Source organism: Stomoxys calcitrans, chromosome 1 (genome assembly GCF_963082655.1).
Source record: "Stomoxys calcitrans chromosome 1, idStoCalc2.1, whole genome shotgun sequence".
Lineage (NCBI taxonomy): Eukaryota > Metazoa > Arthropoda > Insecta > Diptera > Muscidae > Stomoxys > Stomoxys calcitrans.
Window position 1 is genome coordinate 167,881,058 of NC_081552.1, and position 17,667 is coordinate 167,898,724.

A 17,667-nucleotide genomic window follows, 5' to 3' on the forward strand; every position below is an offset into this window, starting at 1 on the left:
ATTTTCAGACCCACATTAAAGCCATTTTTCGCTAAAGGTTCCCCATCCATTGGCTTACGTCACCTTAGTGATAAATTTAATTCCCACCTGCGGGCTATGCAGACGATAGCCAGTAGGGAACAAATTGCAGATGGCCTCTTAATTTATTTAGCTGCCACTAAAATGGACAGAGATAACCAAATAAAGTGGGAGTAGAGTCTGGCTGTAAATGAGCCATCCTGGTCATTCATGTCAAGTTTTTTGGAGCAAAGATGTCGAATGTTGGAAAATTTGGACAACTCTGTCGTTTGTGCCAGCTCTTTGCAAACAGAACAATAAAAAGCAAACATTTAAAAATCGTGATGTGCATGTAGCCTCTGGAAGTTCATCCCCGCTGTGTGACTTTTGTGATTCGATGGACCATTACATTGTCCATCTTTCTGCAACCTCTCTCCATCTCTTCGTTTCAAGGAGGCAAAGCGTTTGAAATTGTGCCTTAATTGTCTTCGGAAGGGCCATGTGTTGAAAAAGTGCAATTCGAGTGCTTGCAGACAATGCTCTTCAAAACACCATACAATTTTGCATATACACCAAACGCCAGCAACCCAGCCATCTGATACAGTGGAACCATCAACATCCCAATCAGTGCTTATTTCGTCAGCTGATTCATCTGGGAAATCAGCAACCACAGGTAGAACCGTCCTGTTGTCCACAGTCATTATTCTCGCCAAAAATAAGTTTGGGAATTTCGTGCCATGTCGTGCAATTTTAGATTTTGCATCCCAGTTGAACTTGATTGCAAAGCGTTTTGCCAAGATTCTTGGCTTAAATTGCAATCGGGTGTCAGCCATAGTTTACAGGATAGGGGACGGAAGTATGCTGGTTGAGAAATCTGTTGATTTGGTTGTGAAATCTTGCGATAGTGATTTCACCACTTCGTTCGCTGCAATTGTGGTAGCAAACATCACAGATTACAAGCCAAACATAAATCTTGATACTTCCAACTGGAATATACCAGAAAAAATACAATTGGCAGACCCAGCATTCAACAAGCCGGATCATATCGACATGTTAATTGGTGCCGAATTGTTTTTCAATTTGATGTCAGCCGGGCAAATAAAGATTGGTGCCAACCTTCCTGTACTACAAAAAACATTATTCGGCTGGGTCGTAGCAGGTGGTAGTTTTCATCCATGTCAATCCTGGTCACTTGCCGCATCGTATGCCGAGGTTAAGAAAGAAGAAGAGAAGCTTTCAGCCGTCATTACATCTTTTTGGGAAATCGAAACCAACTTTTTGCATGATTAATCCAGATCTGAAAATGAACTCTATTGCGAAAATCATTTTCTAAGCAACTTCGTTCGTTTGCCTTCTGGGGCATATTCAGTTCGGCTGCCGCAAATCGAAAGCAGAGGAGTTTCATCACTTGGTGGTTCATACCAGCGTGCATTGCAAAGGCTGAAGTCCTTGGAAAGAAAGTTTCGCCGGAATCCAGAAATAAAGGCTCAATATACAGCTTTTATGAGTGAGTATGCCACATTAAACGATATGTCGTTACTTTCGTCACAGGTACGAGATTTTAAGTACTATTTGCCAGACCATTGTGTTCAAGGCTGGACAGCATATCGACCAAACTTAGAGTGGTTTATAATGGATCGGCAAAAACTACAACCGAACTGTCGTTAAACGATATTTTGCATTCCGGTCCTACTATACAACCAAAGCTCTTCAACACCCTCCTCAGGTTTAGATTTTTCAAAGTGGCCCTTAGCGGAGACATTTGCAAAATATACAGATGTGTGCGAGTGTCTCACCCTGACGATGTCTCACCCAATGCATTCTGTGGCGAGAGAACGAGACGAATGAAATAAAAACATATAAATTGAACACAGTCACCTAGGCATAAAGCCCGCTGCGTTCCTGGCTATCCGAGCAATGCATCAACTTGCAATCCATGAAGAGGAGAATTTTCCACTGGGTTCCAAAGTGGGTTCCATAGCGGAGATCGAAGAGTTAAGTCATCAAGTTACAGCTTTGCTTAAAAAGGGCGAATTATTGATTCGCAAATGGAGCTCCAACGATCCAGATGCTCTACGAGATATTCCTACAGAAGACTGCGAAACATTGTTGAAATTTTACGACGGAAGCGATGGCACCAAAACTCTTGGGCTCATTTGGGATCCCCAGAGTGACAATTTCATGTTTTCGTTTACGCCCATTGATGACTGCAAGGTGGTGACAAAACAGTCCATATTGCCCGTCTTCGATTGTCCGTCTTTACGATCCCTTGGGTTTGATTGGTCTAGTCATTCCAAAGGCAAAAATGTTTGGACAATCCTGTCCTTAACATTTGATTTTATATTTTGTTTTTTGTTTTGAATACTTGAATTTAATTGTACCATTGAATTATAATTGAATTAAATTGTTAAATTGTACTTCCCAACTCTGATTGTAATAGAATGCTAAAAGGCATGTCAGTTTGTACTAAAGGAATGATATGGAATTAGAACATTCCTGACTACATGCCCTTTTTAGAAACTTACCATCAAACACTTGGTCATCAGCGTTCGATCGGTAAGGTTTGAAGATTCTAACTCCTCTTTTCATCTCTTTCCCTAGCGTAACATCTACCTAACCCACTAACCCTATTTAAATAAACTTACATATTATAACGTTTTACTGAAACCAAACTTGTGTTTTGCTTTTTACTCCTTTGCGGTGTTGCTGTGGGTATTCTATTTCTTTGCTTGTTATTCCCCAACTCTGAGGAATAACAAGCTGCTACATACAGTCCACTCATCTACGACCTTCGCTTTACATCATATATTTGGAATCCCCCCCCCAAAGCTATTCATGGTCCTCCGCAGCCGTTCACTGGAAACTGCAAGAAAAACTCACACACACAACAGAAGGTAAAACCAAACCAAAATCCCAAAGTTCCCATGTTAGTTGTGTGAAGCACCGGTAAGTGCAAAACCATTTTTTGTTCTCTTGAAGAAAAAACATTTGCAAACAACCGCGAAAAAAATCGTACAGAAAACAGGAAAATCGAACTAATTATCATAAAAAGTGCTCAAAATTTCAAAAATTCCATAAATTTGAAAAATCTGTGATAAAATGTGATAAAAGATAACAAAGAAAAAAAAAAAAAAAGTCAGTTTGTAATGCAAAGTTGTTGTTTTCGTCGTTTCGACATTAAAAATTGTTAATTTTCGTTAGTTTGAAAGTTGAAAATGGTCAAATTAAAAGCCTAAAAAGCCAAAAAAAAATTGACATAATAACTGCCAAAAACCAATCAAAATTCGTTTGTTTGCAAATGTTCGTTTGTGTGCCAATAAAATTATACACTCAACAAAAAAATCTGCAGAAAATTCAAGAAAAAGTGCAAAGTGCAAAGTGCAAAATTTTTTCGGTTGAAAGGGTGTTTGAAAAATCCATAATTTTTGCTATAACGGTAAAAAAAAAACGGTGAAAATAACGGTCGAACACGTGCCCAAAAATCCGAAAGAATCGTCTTATATACATATAGATACAAATACATAAGGTGCACTTATGTACAGGAAAGGCAATAAAGAAGAAGAAACCCAGTCTGTAATCCAAATAGATAGAAGAAGAAAAGCCCATGTAAAAAAAAGAACCGTTTTTGTTTAAAAGAAATTCGAAAAAAAAAGGAGAAAATAAAATTTTTTGTTTTCGTTGTGCATGGAGGCTAATATAATACAACAAAAAGGTATTTAAAAAAAAAAAAAAAAAGAAAAAAATTTTTTTCCTCAAATTCATCTCATCATATTCATTTCATCCTCATCATAAATCATCCCCCATTTTCCTTTTGTCATCATTTGTTAAAATAAAAAAAAAAAAAAAAAAAATTATTTAAAATCGTAATTTACAAAAATTTTCCTGAATTATTGCACTATCATCATTAAAATTGCACTGCCCCTTAATCATCTTCAGTTTATTGCACTTTACTCATTTATCATATTGCACACAAACATTATCATTATTTTCCCATAAAATTATATTTCCACTAAAATATTAAAACAAATCAATACAACAACATACACTACAATTTAAAATCATTTCCCATAAACATATCGCTTAAATTTTGCAATTAACTAAGCTACCCATCAAATTGCATTGTATCAAAAAGCATTTTTTTTCGAGTGTACATGATCACCTAATAAGAAAAAGAAAATCAATTCCAACCAACCTCAATTGTGATGAAAAAGGGCCAAAGCAATGTATGCCTATTTGAATATACAAACGAACGTACATACATAAAGTCATCGGTGTACAACGAAAGCCAATGTCTGGCCGCTAACAGCAACGAAAAAAAAAAAAATAAAGCAGAGTTCTTGTATGTAAATATACACGTGTGTGTGTATACTTGAATGTTCATCGACGGCCACTGCCTGGCCCTAGAAGCAACGAAAAGAAAACAAAACGAAGTAGAAGCATATATGGTTATACACGCGTGTGTGTATACATAAATACTCATCGACACTCAGTCAAAGCTCGCAGCCTTATCCACTGGCAGAGACAAAGAACACACGGCAATAGCAATAAGCGAGGCTGGAAATACAGCCTATGAACATACGTATGATCACAGTACACTGGAAAAAATTGTTGGTAATTTTTTTTAAAGGAAAAGTACAACGTATAATATTGGAAAATTTTTATGTTGATTTGTTTTAACATCTCCATCACAAACATACAAAACCACATACATTTATTCATCGTTAACAACAAGTAAATATCGAAATTGAACAGACAAAGAGTTAGAATCAAATATATAAATCGTTATATCGTTCGAAATTTTAAATAACAACGTTGTGGCTACACAGAGAATCAACTATTGATGTTTGCATCTACAGTAAAACACACCTAGACATGATATGCAAATCATATGCCCATGAATAAGAAAGAAAAGCATTGATAATTTTCTCAAATGAATTGAAACCCCGTCTCTTGATACAAAATTATTTGGTTTGTTTTTAATATTGTGCTGGCTTTTCGCATCGCTTTTATTGATTTCAATATAATTTTTTCCGGAAAGTTAAAAAAAAAATTAAAATTTTACAACAACTTTTCTTGAGAATAATGCTCGAACAGTGAAAGTTTATGCCGAACATTTAGACTTTGTCAACATAAAATATATTTTCATCGGTCTTAACAAAAAACAATTAAAATTGTCAACTGTTGCATAAAATCCCTAATCAATTAAAATTGATTTTTTTTGTCGGAATTAACATTTTCATAGTTTCGCCGAAATTATAGAAAAGCTATTATTTCTCAATAACTCCAACAGCTCTTATTAAATTTTAATGTAAAATAAAAAATTTTTGTGTTCGATAATATAATCATTAAACTCGACTCGTATTATTTTTCACGTGTACCGGTGTCCCTAACAAAACGAAAATATCCAAACCTACTTCATCAACATATGTACGTATATATGCAGGAGTCGCCCAACGAAAGGGAAAAAATAGTCAAAGCAAATTCGTCAACATAGGTACGTGTGTATATACATCCATTTGTACACGCAGTCATCGTAACAGCATATCATTCCCCCACTCGCATGAGCAGCGACGGTCGTAGGCAACAGCGGTGATCATTTGCGAATAGAGAAACAGCAAACTGCATAAGGTCAATGCCCTTTCATAGTCAAATATATTTACATGAAGAAAGAATTTAGAAATCATATGGTACAGCACCAGGCCAACATATTAAGACCAAAACAATTCATTTGAGAAAAATAAAAGTTAAGGGAAAAAAAGCCAACATATTGTCAACAGTGTATCTTTACAACGAGCCCAACGGAACCCCTCTTTTCACAAACAAGTGTTTTGATGATTAGAGATTGAAATATGTTTAATATAAAGCGTTTTTTATTGGAAAATTGTGGAAATTAAAACACAATTCTTCCGTTCTACGACAATAAACAAAATTTATTCAACGAAAGCGAGCTGTTGGAATATTGTGAAGAAGCAACACAACGATTCCATTCTACGAAAAATAAATTTAAATATTTTAGCGTTATAAGGAAAATTGTGAAACGTAAGCACAATTGTTCCCATCATCAAACAAATAAATAAAATAAAACTATTATAAATGAAAATTACAACTTCATAAAATAACAAACACCATAAAACACATCTTTATTTTCATCATTTTAAAACTAACAACACACATTTCTGAACTAACACAAAACATTGGTCCGCATTTGATACAATTTGCTATCAAATGGAAATACATTTTTTTGGGAATCTCTAATTTATCTGCAGACAAGAATATTTCGACTTGGGACCCTTTGACGTTTTTCGATTCGATTTGGATATTCGCGTCGATTTCTTTTCCCGTCGATCTCTTGCTCTATTGGAAACTTCATTCCCAATCGGAAGTCACATGATTTTTCGAGGAAATTTCTCTTCGTTTGACTGGATTTCTACAAAAATTCGTACTCAATAAGAATTTTTTTTTTTTTTTGTCGTTTATTGGAACTTTTTCAGAGAAATTCTTACTCGAACGAAATTCTGCTATTTCACTGCATTTTACTACGATAATTCTTACTCCAGCAGAATTTCACTACTTTTTATCGTACCTTTCCCAAGAATTCTTGCTCGATAGGAGTTTATAGCCCTTTATTGGATTTCCACGAGAGTTCTTGCAGCGGAGGGTTTGGCTGCCTTTTATGAATTTTTTATCTCAGGAATTCTCAGTGACTGGGATTTCGATTCTTCCACTTTTGATGGAGAGATTCTACGAAGGCCTAACGTTTTCAAATCTCGACAACTCTTGTGGTTTTGAAATTGTAAGGTACATATTTGGCAATTCGTTGCATTCCCGCTAGTCACTTACAATTTTCAGGATCAAACCTTTGCATAGAAGAAGGGATCTGTTCTTCCATTTGCTCCTGGTAATTCTGTACCTCACAGAATTTTCGCAATCCATTGCATCACCCCGATCGGCCCACATTCTTCGACTTTGCATTCTGCTTTGAGTGAGACTATTTTTACATTGATTGTTGGCATTTGTAAGTTGTATTTTTTTGGCAATTCGTTGCATTCCCGCTCTGCAGCTTACATTTCCTGATCGCTCTACATTTTGATTGCACTTACAATTAAAATAACAGTTTCTCATTCAACGGATCACATCACGCTTGGGGTTCAAAAGCCATACAGATTCGCGCGAAGATCTTTTTTTGGTGAACCTACGAGATATCGATTCTTCTTCTAGCTGACTCCATCCATATCATATTTGTCATTGTCGTACAGTTCTGTTCTTCCCTTTTTTCGAGATGAGTCTGACGACTAAAGGTGCTAAGACCGGCACAGGGGACACTGGATGTATGGATACCAATCCGACATCGGGGTCTACTGACCACAGTAATTCCACCGGAATTACAGGTGGTGCATCTATGGAGACTTCCCTCAACAACGATAAATTTTTGTTCGATTGTGATCACTTGATCTCATTTTGTACACAATTTGAACAAAGTGACATTTCTGACCAAACCGACTCGGTTTTGGAGGTGAAACTAGAGGACTTGGAGAGCCGTTGGCAAAGGCTACAGGCAACTTATGAAGGTGTTATGCTGTCTCCAAGGTCTTCGAACACCAGGGACTTCAGGGAAAATGCGAAGATAAATTTCAACGCCAGTTCTGAGGCGTATTACACAGCCAGATCTCAAATTCTGGATATTCTCAGAATAGCTAGCGGGAATACTAGACAGTCTACGAGACACAGTCTTATCCCCAGTTATATACCACAACAGCAATATATTCCTCAAAACACGTCTCTGGAAGTCTCAAACAGCTGCATTAAGGTACCGCCTTGTGACACTGAGATTTTCAAAGGAGGCTACGAGGAATGGCCGTCATTCCGTGATATGTTCACGGCAGTCTATGTTAACCACCCCAAGTTAACGAAAGCTCAGAAACTTTACCATTTGCGGAATAAAACCAGAGGTGCCGCTGGTGCAATCGTCAAAAGGTACACCTTATGTGACGAGAATTTCGACATAGCATGGAGTGCTCTGAAATCCCGCTACGAAAACAAGCGTGTGCTTGTTGACAATCAACTGAAGATGCTTTTTAACATTCCTACAGCAACAGTAGAGAATAGTGATTCCATTCAGAGAATCCAATCGGCAGTAAATGATTGTCTGTGTACTCTCAAGACACTTGACGTTGACGTCGAAAGTTGGGATCCGATTTTGATATATCTGGTATCGACGAAATTACCAGATGAAACTCTTTCTCTTTGGGAACAATCTTTGAAATCCCACCGAGATTTACCGACATGGAACCAACTTGACGAGTTCCTCATAAACAGATTCGAGGTTGTAGAACGCATCACCAGCATTAAGTCTACGAAACAACAGAATAACATCCCGTCTCAAAATTCTGCCAAGACTCAGTCACCAAATAACTCATCTGCCAAAATTCAAACGTATCACTCCCAAGAGAAACTAAATTCGTCATGTCCTGTTTGTGTTTCCAAACATTCAATTAGGACTTGCCCAGATTTTCGCAAATTTACAGCACAACAGCGTATAGACTTTGTCTACAAGAATAAAATTTGCAATAATTGTTTGGCCTCAAACCATCTAAAAGCAAGTTGTAAAAGCAAAAATACATGCATTATTTGTCACAAAGCACATCACAGTCTTCTCCATCTTAGGAAAACCACTGATAACAACAATAATGTCTCTCAACCACAAACTTCCGAGACGAAGTCAAGTGACGCAGAACCAAATTATCAGTCACAAGACAATATTCCTTCTACATCAAGACAAAATCGTCCTTCCGGTGTTCAAGCAAATTTTGCCTCAAACAACGATATGATTCTTCTAAGGACAGCTTTAGTCCAAATTGAACATCAGGGAGAATTATTCACTGTTAGAGCCCTAATAGACCCGGGTTCTCAACGAACATTTATCTCAAAACGAATTCAGAATTTATTACAAATTCCCACTACTAAAGCCCAATTCGAAATTTTCGGTATTGGAGAACAAACTCAGATCTCTGACAAAGAATGTCAATTAGTGGTGGTATCCGAAAAACACGATGTACGTTTCACTATTTCAGCAATTGTGCTGCCAAAATTAACCAGACGTTTACCGTCTTACTCATTCAAAATACCACATCCTTCAGATTTAGAAGATCTCGATCTGGCGGATCCCCATTTTAATAAATCAGCCCAAATTGATTTAGTTCTTGGCAATGATTCCGAACGTTTCATCAATATTGAAGGAATCAAGAAGAATATTTGTGGTGACACTTCAGCATACAATACTATATTCGGTTGGGTGCTCAGTGGCCCAATGCGAGCTGAAACTGTATTCTCTTTCTCTGTGAACGTTCTCAAACCAGAAGAACCCGCAATAAGCGATCTTCTCAGGAAGTTTTGGGAACAGGAAGAAATACCCTCGTCTCCTCTCGTCTCAGATTCTGATGCGTTCTGTGAAGAATTCTACAGGAAAACTACAACTCGAATATCGGACGGTCGTTATATGGTGAGGTTACCGTTCAAAGACGAATTCTCATACTCTTTGTATTTAGGATCGTCTAGATTCTTGGCTCTTGCTCAGTATAATCGTATGGAGCAAAATCTTTCGAAAGAACCCGAATTAGAATCTCAATACAACGCTGTTTTAGGCGAATATCTGACTCTTAATCACATGGAAGAAACGTCTTCTCGTGAGATATCCATGGAGGGTAAATTTAACTCTTTTTATTTACCCCATCACGCCGTTGTACGCCCTGAGCACAAGTCGACGAAAGTCCGAGTTGTTTTCAACGCTTCTCGAAGGACAAAGTCTGGCTACTCATTGAATGATGTACTTCACGTAGGACCCACATTGCAGTCTGATTTGACTTCTGTGCTTCTCAATTGGAGGAAGTACCGATACGTTTTCTGTGGAGACATCCAGAAAATGTACAGACAAATTCTTGTTCATCCCCACGACAGACCATACCAGCGGATATTGTTTAAACCCGAAGCGAATGGTCCGGTTAAGGACTATCAACTTAGGACCGTCACTTTTGGCGTAAATTGCGCTCCGTTTCTCGCTATACGTACACTGTTACAACTGGCGTCAGATTCAGAACACGATTATCCTCATGTCGCAGGTATTCTCAGACGAGAAACCTATGTCGACGATATATTGTCCGGAGGCTTCTCTGTGGACGAAGCGGTCCAAGCCCAGAAGGACCTGCTTGTGGTTTTGAAACAAGCAGGATTTCCCCTTAGGAAGTTTATTGCCAACGATAATCAGCTACTGGCTCATCTCTCACCTGAGGATCTTTACGATTCTGAATTTTTACGCTTCCAGGAGTCAAGTTCAGCTAAGACGCTGGGAATCAAATGGAACGCTTTAACTGACACTTTTGGTTATTCCGTCAAACCCGTTGAGTCAAGTCATGAAATGACGAAACGCAAAATTCTCTCTGCAATTGCCCAGCTATTTGATCCCGCTGGTTGGATCACACCTATTATTATTAGGGCCAAGATTCTTATGCAACAACTGTGGTTAGAAGGACTTGAATGGGACGACTTTCTCGGCAGGGATTCTCAGCTTGCGTGGGATGCAATTGTCTCCGATCTATATCACGTGGAGAGCCTTTCTATACCCAGATGGATTAGATTTGTCCCTGACGACGTCATAGAAATCCATGGATTTTCAGACGCTTCACAAGCTGCATACTGCGCTTGCGTTTATATGCGATGTCAGAACGAGAAGTCTGTGGTTTTCTCTAATCTTCTGGTCGCCAAAAGCAAGGTTGCGCCTCTTAAGCCTGTTTGTCTCCCACGGCTGGAGCTGAATGGTGCATACCTTCTTGCCAAGTTGGTCGATTATGTTTTATCTACATGCGACTACGAGATCAGCAGCATAACTCTATGGACGGACTCTTCGATAGTACTCGGCTGGCTTTCAAAGCCGCCTTGGTCTTGGGAGACATATGTTGCTAATCGAACCTCAAAGATTCACGATCTTGTCCCTAATGGTGTTTGGCGTCACGTCCCGACGCATGATAATCCTGCCGATCTTGGCACGAGGGGATGTACACCTCAGTATTTGAATATGAACCCTCTATGGTTCAATGGCCCATGTTGGCTGACTCAACCAAGTTCGTCATGGCCAAGGAACAATCCCTTGGAGTCGCCGGAGTTGGGAAGGCGTTCGAAGGTACAGACATTTCACGAGACGAATGAAGAATCCGACATATTGCAGAGGTTTTCTTCTTATACTCGGTCTCTAAGGGTGGTCTCTTATATTTTTCGATTCTACGGCAACTGTCTTAGTAGATATCGCTCTACCGAGAAGAATACTTCTTTATATCTTTCGCATAAGGAAGTGAAATTTGCTAAGATTCGCCTAATTTCACTGTCTCAAAGGAAATTTTATCATGATGAATACGACCTGTTAGGCAAGTCCGAGGCAATAAGCGAGAGAAGTTCACTAAAGGTGTTGAATCCATTTCTGGATCGCGAAGGGGTCATGCGAGTTGATGGACGACTGGCTGATTCTTCTCTTCCATATAATGAGAGACATCCCGTGATCTTACCCGGAAATTCCCGATTATGCCACTTGTACCTACTCCATTTACATCATTTCCTGGCTCATGCCGATTGCACACTTATGTGCAGAATGGTCCAAACGGAGTTTTATATTTCTAGACTCAAGCCTAGGGTAAAGGGCGTCATACACAGATGCAGGACGTGCATCATTTTTAAGCATAGACCATGTGCTCAGATCATGGCTCCACTACCTCCTTCGAGATGCGCTCTGACTCCTCCTTTTCACATTACTGGAGTCGATTTTGCAGGGCCTTTCGAGCTTAAAAGCTCTACTTTACGCCGCTCCCCCATGGTAAAGGGATATGCTTCCGTTTTCGTCTGTTTCGCGACGAAAGCAATACACTTAGAGCCATGTTCCGAGCTCTCTTCTGCAGCATTTGAGGCTGCATTCACACGATTCGTCGGAAGGCGGGGGCTACCCCAGAGGGTAGTTTCCGATAATGGTAGAAATTTCGTCGGCGCCAGCCGAAAAATGCTAAGAGAATTCATGACTTTCGTGAAGACTTCAGCAGACGATATAGCCGAGAAGTACTCCAGTCATGGCTTCGAATGGCAGTTTATTCCTCCCTACGCACCGCATATGGGCGGATTGTGGGAATCCGCAGTGAAGAGTTTTAAGCACCATTTTAAGAGAATTACTGGGGCTCACCGATTCACTTTCGAGCAGTTTGCTACTCTTCTTGCCCGTATTGAGGGAATTCTCAACTCCAGACCCATATCAGCGATTTCTGCTGATCCGAGTGATTTGACGGCTTTGACACCCGGCCACTTTATTAAGGGGTCCCCTATCATGGCACTTCCTGAGCAGGATTCACAGAGGTTGTCCCTGGTCAACAGATGGACAAAACTCAAAGCCCTTCATCACCAATTCGCTATAAGGTGGAGGGAAGATTATCTTAAGGCACTCCATAAGAGATATAAGTGGAAGGGTTCGGATCGGAACTTGAAGATAGGCGATTTGGTCGTGGTCATGGATGACCTGCTACCTCCTAACGACTGGCGTTTAGGGAGAATAATCCGGACTCATCCAGGATCCGACGACAATACTCGAGTCGCGGATATACGGATATCGTCTGGTACAATAACTCGTCCCATAGTCAAACTTTGTTATTTACCTCTCTTGGACCAAGATCCATTAGACTCATCACTATCATAATCTTCCTCCCATTCATACTCGCCTTAAATAACACTAACATCACCGCTTAAATCCACATCTAACCCTCATCTAACCCCACATTTCACCTCATTTCATTGGCTTCTTCTAATCCGTAAAAACCTTACTTACCTTCTTCATTTCCAGAAAAAAAAATGGGCTCAAAGCAAATGAATCTCAACAAGATTTATGAGTGCGCCATCTGTTTGGAGAGGCACTCGCTCCGCTACTGCCGAATCTTCTGCGGCATGACGGTGGCAGATAGGAGGGTGACCGTCCGTAACCACAAATATTGTATGAACTGCCTGGCCCGGAGTCACGAGGTGGAGGACTGCCACTCAGCCGCCACCTGTCGAAAATGCGGCTACCAGCACCATACGATGCTGCACCCACAAATTCCGGTGCCTCCTACCGCCCTCACACCAGCATATGTAAGCCCCAAAGTTGCCAACCGCTACACGAAGAAAGCGACGACTGAAGCCACCCCCAGACGCAAGAAGTTGAGGACAAGAAGCCAACGACCAGAAATCAAGCCGTCTGAGCTGCTGCAGAAACAGCTGCTCGCTGAGGCGCTGAAATGTGTGGCAACAGTTATCTGCGAAGATGTTGCGTAGATGCAAGGCCGGCGGCATGGACAATCCTGTCCTTAACATTTGATTTTATATTTTGTTTTTTGTTTTGAATACTTGAATTTAATTGTACCATTGAATTATAATTGAATTAAATTGTTAAATTGTACTTCCCAACTCTGATTGTAATAGAATGCTAAAAGGCATGTCAGTTTGTACTAAAGGAATGATATGGAATTAGAACATTCCTGACTACATGCCCTTTTTAGAAACTTACCATCAAACACTTGGTCATCAGCGTTCGATCGGTAAGGTTTGAAGATTCTAACTCCTCTTTTCATCTCTTTCCCTAGCGTAACATCTACCTAACCCACTAACCCTATTTAAATAAACTTACATATTATAACGTTTTACTGAAACCAAACTTGTGTTTTGCTTTTTACTCCTTTGCGGTGTTGCTGTGGGTATTCTATTTCTTTGCTTGTTATTCCCCAACTCTGAGGAATAACAAGCTGCTACATACAGTCCACTCATCTACGACCTTCGCTTTACATCATATATTTGGAATCCCCCCCCCAAAGCTATTCAATGTTTATGCAGCATCTGTGGAAACTCTATCTTCAATGGGATGAAAGCTTGCCCCAATCGTTGTATTCATCATGGATTGAGTAAATTTCGAAATTCGATCTGATGCACCGTTTAACATTTCCACGGCTGGCTGCTTACGGCGCAACAAGGTCATCAAATGTGAATTGCTGTGTTCTAAGTCGAGAGTTGCCCCATTGAAGACGCATGCCTTCTAGCTGAGTTGATTGATACCGTTGTGAAATCTATGGCGTTTCACTGTGAAGTCCATTGTTGGTCCGATTTGATGGTGGTTTTGTCCTGGCTTCGAGAGTTACCACCCAAAAATTTTATGCAAATTATTGTTATTGCATTTGCATTGCAACGTCTCAAATCTTTTACCTGCCTACCATATAAATGCATGCATGCACTTTCACACATACCCCTGCGCATTTCTGTCTGGTCACTGTCTAGCCGCTGGCAGTGCTAATAGATTGGGGATGCACTTTTATGTATGTGTGAGTGTATGTACTAAAACCTTTTTTTGTAAATGAAGCCTTTTTTTATACATGAATGCAGTTGCATTTTTGGTTGAAATTACATTTTTTGTTCTGCAGATAATATTAGTCTTTTTGGTTAGCAACAAGCAAGTGAATAAAGTTGTTCAATTCGAAACTTTAATTTTTTGGTGAAAAGCTTGTTGTGTTTTATTTTCGGTTCGAACAGCCTGTAAAAAATATTACAGGCTCAAACAAATACGATATGTCCTTACAAATCGTACCAGATGTGGAAGTAAACTTACTAATTGTGGTGTAATTGGTACCTTGAAATCATTTATTGGGCGAATAGAAGACTTTTTTGAAAATCGTACATATAGGTATCTAAACGTTCAAAATAGAAGATTTTTTGAAATTCGTTCAATCAATTTCTAAAACGTAGAAAATGGTACTCTTTTGCACAGTGGGCAAAACTCTAAAATTTGAGATGCAGTTACACCTTGACAGTATATTATGGGCAACTAGCAGATTTTTTTAATATTTACATTTAAGTACTAAAACGTATAAAATGACACTTTCCTTATGTATTGAGCTGGTGCTCTGAAACTCGGAATACAGTTACACTTTGACAGTATGTCTTGAGTGACTAGGAGATATTTCGTATATTTAAGTACTAAAACGAACTACATTGGATTTTTATGGAGCTAGACTTAGATGAAGAAACAAATAAAAAACAAACATTATAATTGCTATTTTCATTGCCGTATTTATTTACAAATAGCGGTCCGCTTCGTCAAGGCATAGCTATATCCCAATTTTGAGAGCTTAAGATCACTCTGTAAAGAAAGTACCATTTTGTATGTTTTATAACCAAAAGGCACGAATTAAAAACAAATCTTCTAGCCGCCTTATATTTAATGTCAAGATGAACCCGAATCCAAATTTTGAGTGCTGTAGCCAAATTTGTAGAGAAAATATAATTTTTAAGTCTTAGTACCTAAATGTACGATTTTGAAAAAAAATCTTCTGATCGCCCAAAACTTGTCGTCAAGGTATAGATGTATCCCAATTTTGAGAACTTTATCTTACTTTCAAGGTACAAATTGCACCATAATTAGTACGTTTTCTTCCACATGTTGTATTTTGGTCAATATTGCGATGATGTTTGTCAAATTGCTTTATTCTAGCTGCTCCCGTTCGCTGTATGCAGAGATGAGCTCTTGTGTATCATTTTACACTTTCTGCTACAGCAATATACGATTTTTTCCTCGTTGTACCTACATGCCAAATTTCAGACCCCTAGCTTCATCTGTATAGAAATAAGCAAATGGTATCAATTTTGGTACCAAAACGATTGAATTTATATAGGTCACTTAGTCACCCTTTATATTTTTCCTCGTTGTATCTACATGCAAAATTTCAGACCTGTAGCTACATCCATAAAAAAGTACCAAAATTTACGAATTTTGAATAGATCAATTTGTCACCACCATCATATTCTCCCTAGTTGTACCTACATGCCAAATTTCAGACCTTAAAATTCTAGCTCTATCAGTATTCTATTCAGTGCTCTAGCTCAATTTACAAGGAAAGTAACAAATAGTACCAATTGCGGCACTAACGTACTATTTCTCCCACTTCCAGTACTATTTTGGAAAAGTTTTGCCACCAAATCTTATTTTATCGAGACGCTCTTTAATTTGGCCTAATATCATAGGTCTAGACCTATCCGCTCGTGCTGGGTAAAAACACATAATTTCGTACTTTTTGGTTGTTTTTAGTACCTAAACTTATGAATATCACATCTTATTCCGTGCCTTTGATCCAATACCAACGTTTGTGCAAGATTTCATGATTCTACCTTTAGCCGTTTGGGCTGGGCGACGGTCAGTCAGTCAGTCACGCTAATCTTTTATATATTTTGACAATGACATAGTTAATGAAAATGAATAAAAACCCCAACAAATAAAAATTTAAAAAAGCGTAGAAATCACTGTTAAAATTTTTGTTTAATGAGAAATACATGAAAAATTGCGCCGAATTTTCTAAAATTACTTTAAAGAAAAAAATAAAACAGGAAAAATTGCCGGCCGTGGGAATCGAACCTGGGTTCGCGGTAGAAATGGAGTCGGATTGTACATGAGCATTTTTACCCTTGCCGTATTGCATGCACCTACGTATGCCTGCAAACTGCAATGAAGGGGTATGTTGTCTACTACAATTTTGTTGTTAAGTTAAAGTAAACCGTTCGCCGTTCACTACATTAATTGTGTGGTGGCTGAGTTGGTAGAGTATGTGCTTTGCATTTAAAGGGACCTGAGTTCAAATCACGCTGACAGCAAAAAGTCAACTTCAACGTTGAAGGTGGGTATGAAAATAATAATTAACACTCGAAAAGGGGCAAAATGTCTCAAATATAATTGCCTAAAATAAAAAAATTGATCTTTCTATTTTTTCGATTTTTTAGGTCATACAAATATCCCATTTTTCGTAGGGCTGCAAAAAAACTTTAGGCAGGCCTTATTTAATTGGTGTTGTAGCAGGCCAGTCCTAAACACTGCTTTTGTAGGACTCGTAAATGGACATATTTGCATATATTTGCCTTCTGCAGTTGTATATCGAGCAATGGGAGGTGCATGACATCGTCCATATGACACACAATGTTATTTTGAAATGGAGTTTACATTTGTGTGGAAGTACTAGCAACTGCCTTTGCAGGCACATGCGTATGCATGTATTTCGCCTCTATCCGCTACTGGGCTGTTTAATGTATTGGCGGAGGGGGAGGAGTGTGTTCAGATTTTGGAAAGCAGAGAAATGCAAGAGAATGTGAGAGTAATGGTGATTTCGATTCTGAAAAAAAATGTTACACTAATGTTGCACTTATACGGGACAACATTTTGGTAATGCTGCCTTATCCCTCTCATAGTTTTACACTTTTTACATTTTCAATCGAACATGTTAATATGCCCGTATATTGTAATTTCAACCAAATAATGCTGTAAAATGTAGCAATGCATCTAATATGCTGTTAGCTAAATAAAACGCGATTACTTTTTCCTTTTTTTATGTATTTCTTTTTAATATTTTGCCAAACATTCTACAAATTGTTTTCTTCTTCTTCTTTTCAACCAAAATTTGCTTGAACGGTGGCATGCACATGAGATGATAGCAGCTGATTTAAAGTGCGGCATTCTCCATCCTAGCCTAGCCACGGTGTAGAAAATGCAGCATTTTTTCACTTTCAGTGGGCAACACCATTACAAACGAACATTTACCCGGTGGTGGGGTTACACTTTTTTGGAGAATCGAACACAAAATT

The 17,667-nt window shown here is 38.8% G+C and overlaps 1 protein-coding gene across 1 annotated transcript; it reads left to right on the forward strand.

Annotated features, from left to right (window-relative positions):
• The first annotated feature begins 7,276 nt into the window (after positions 1–7,276).
• On the forward strand, positions 7,277–13,329 carry LOC131997201 (uncharacterized). Its single transcript, XM_059367745.1, has 2 exons — positions 7,277–10,460; positions 12,863–13,329. The coding sequence occupies exons 1-2, from the start codon at positions 7,277–7,279 to the stop codon at positions 13,327–13,329; spliced, it is 3,651 nt and encodes a 1,216-aa protein (XP_059223728.1).
• Positions 13,330–17,667: the final 4,338 nt, after the last annotated feature.

What these genes read in the sequence shown, in the direction of transcription:
- LOC131997201 (XM_059367745.1), top strand. Translation starts at nt 7,277, where the DNA reads ATGAGTCTGACGACTAAAGGTGCTAAGACCGGCACAGGGGACACTGGA. An exon ending in CCAGCTATTTGATCCCGCTG is followed by an intron (nt 10,461 to 12,862) that starts GTTGGATCACAC and finishes CTTCATTTCCAG; the next exon opens with AAAAAAAAATGGGCTCAAAG.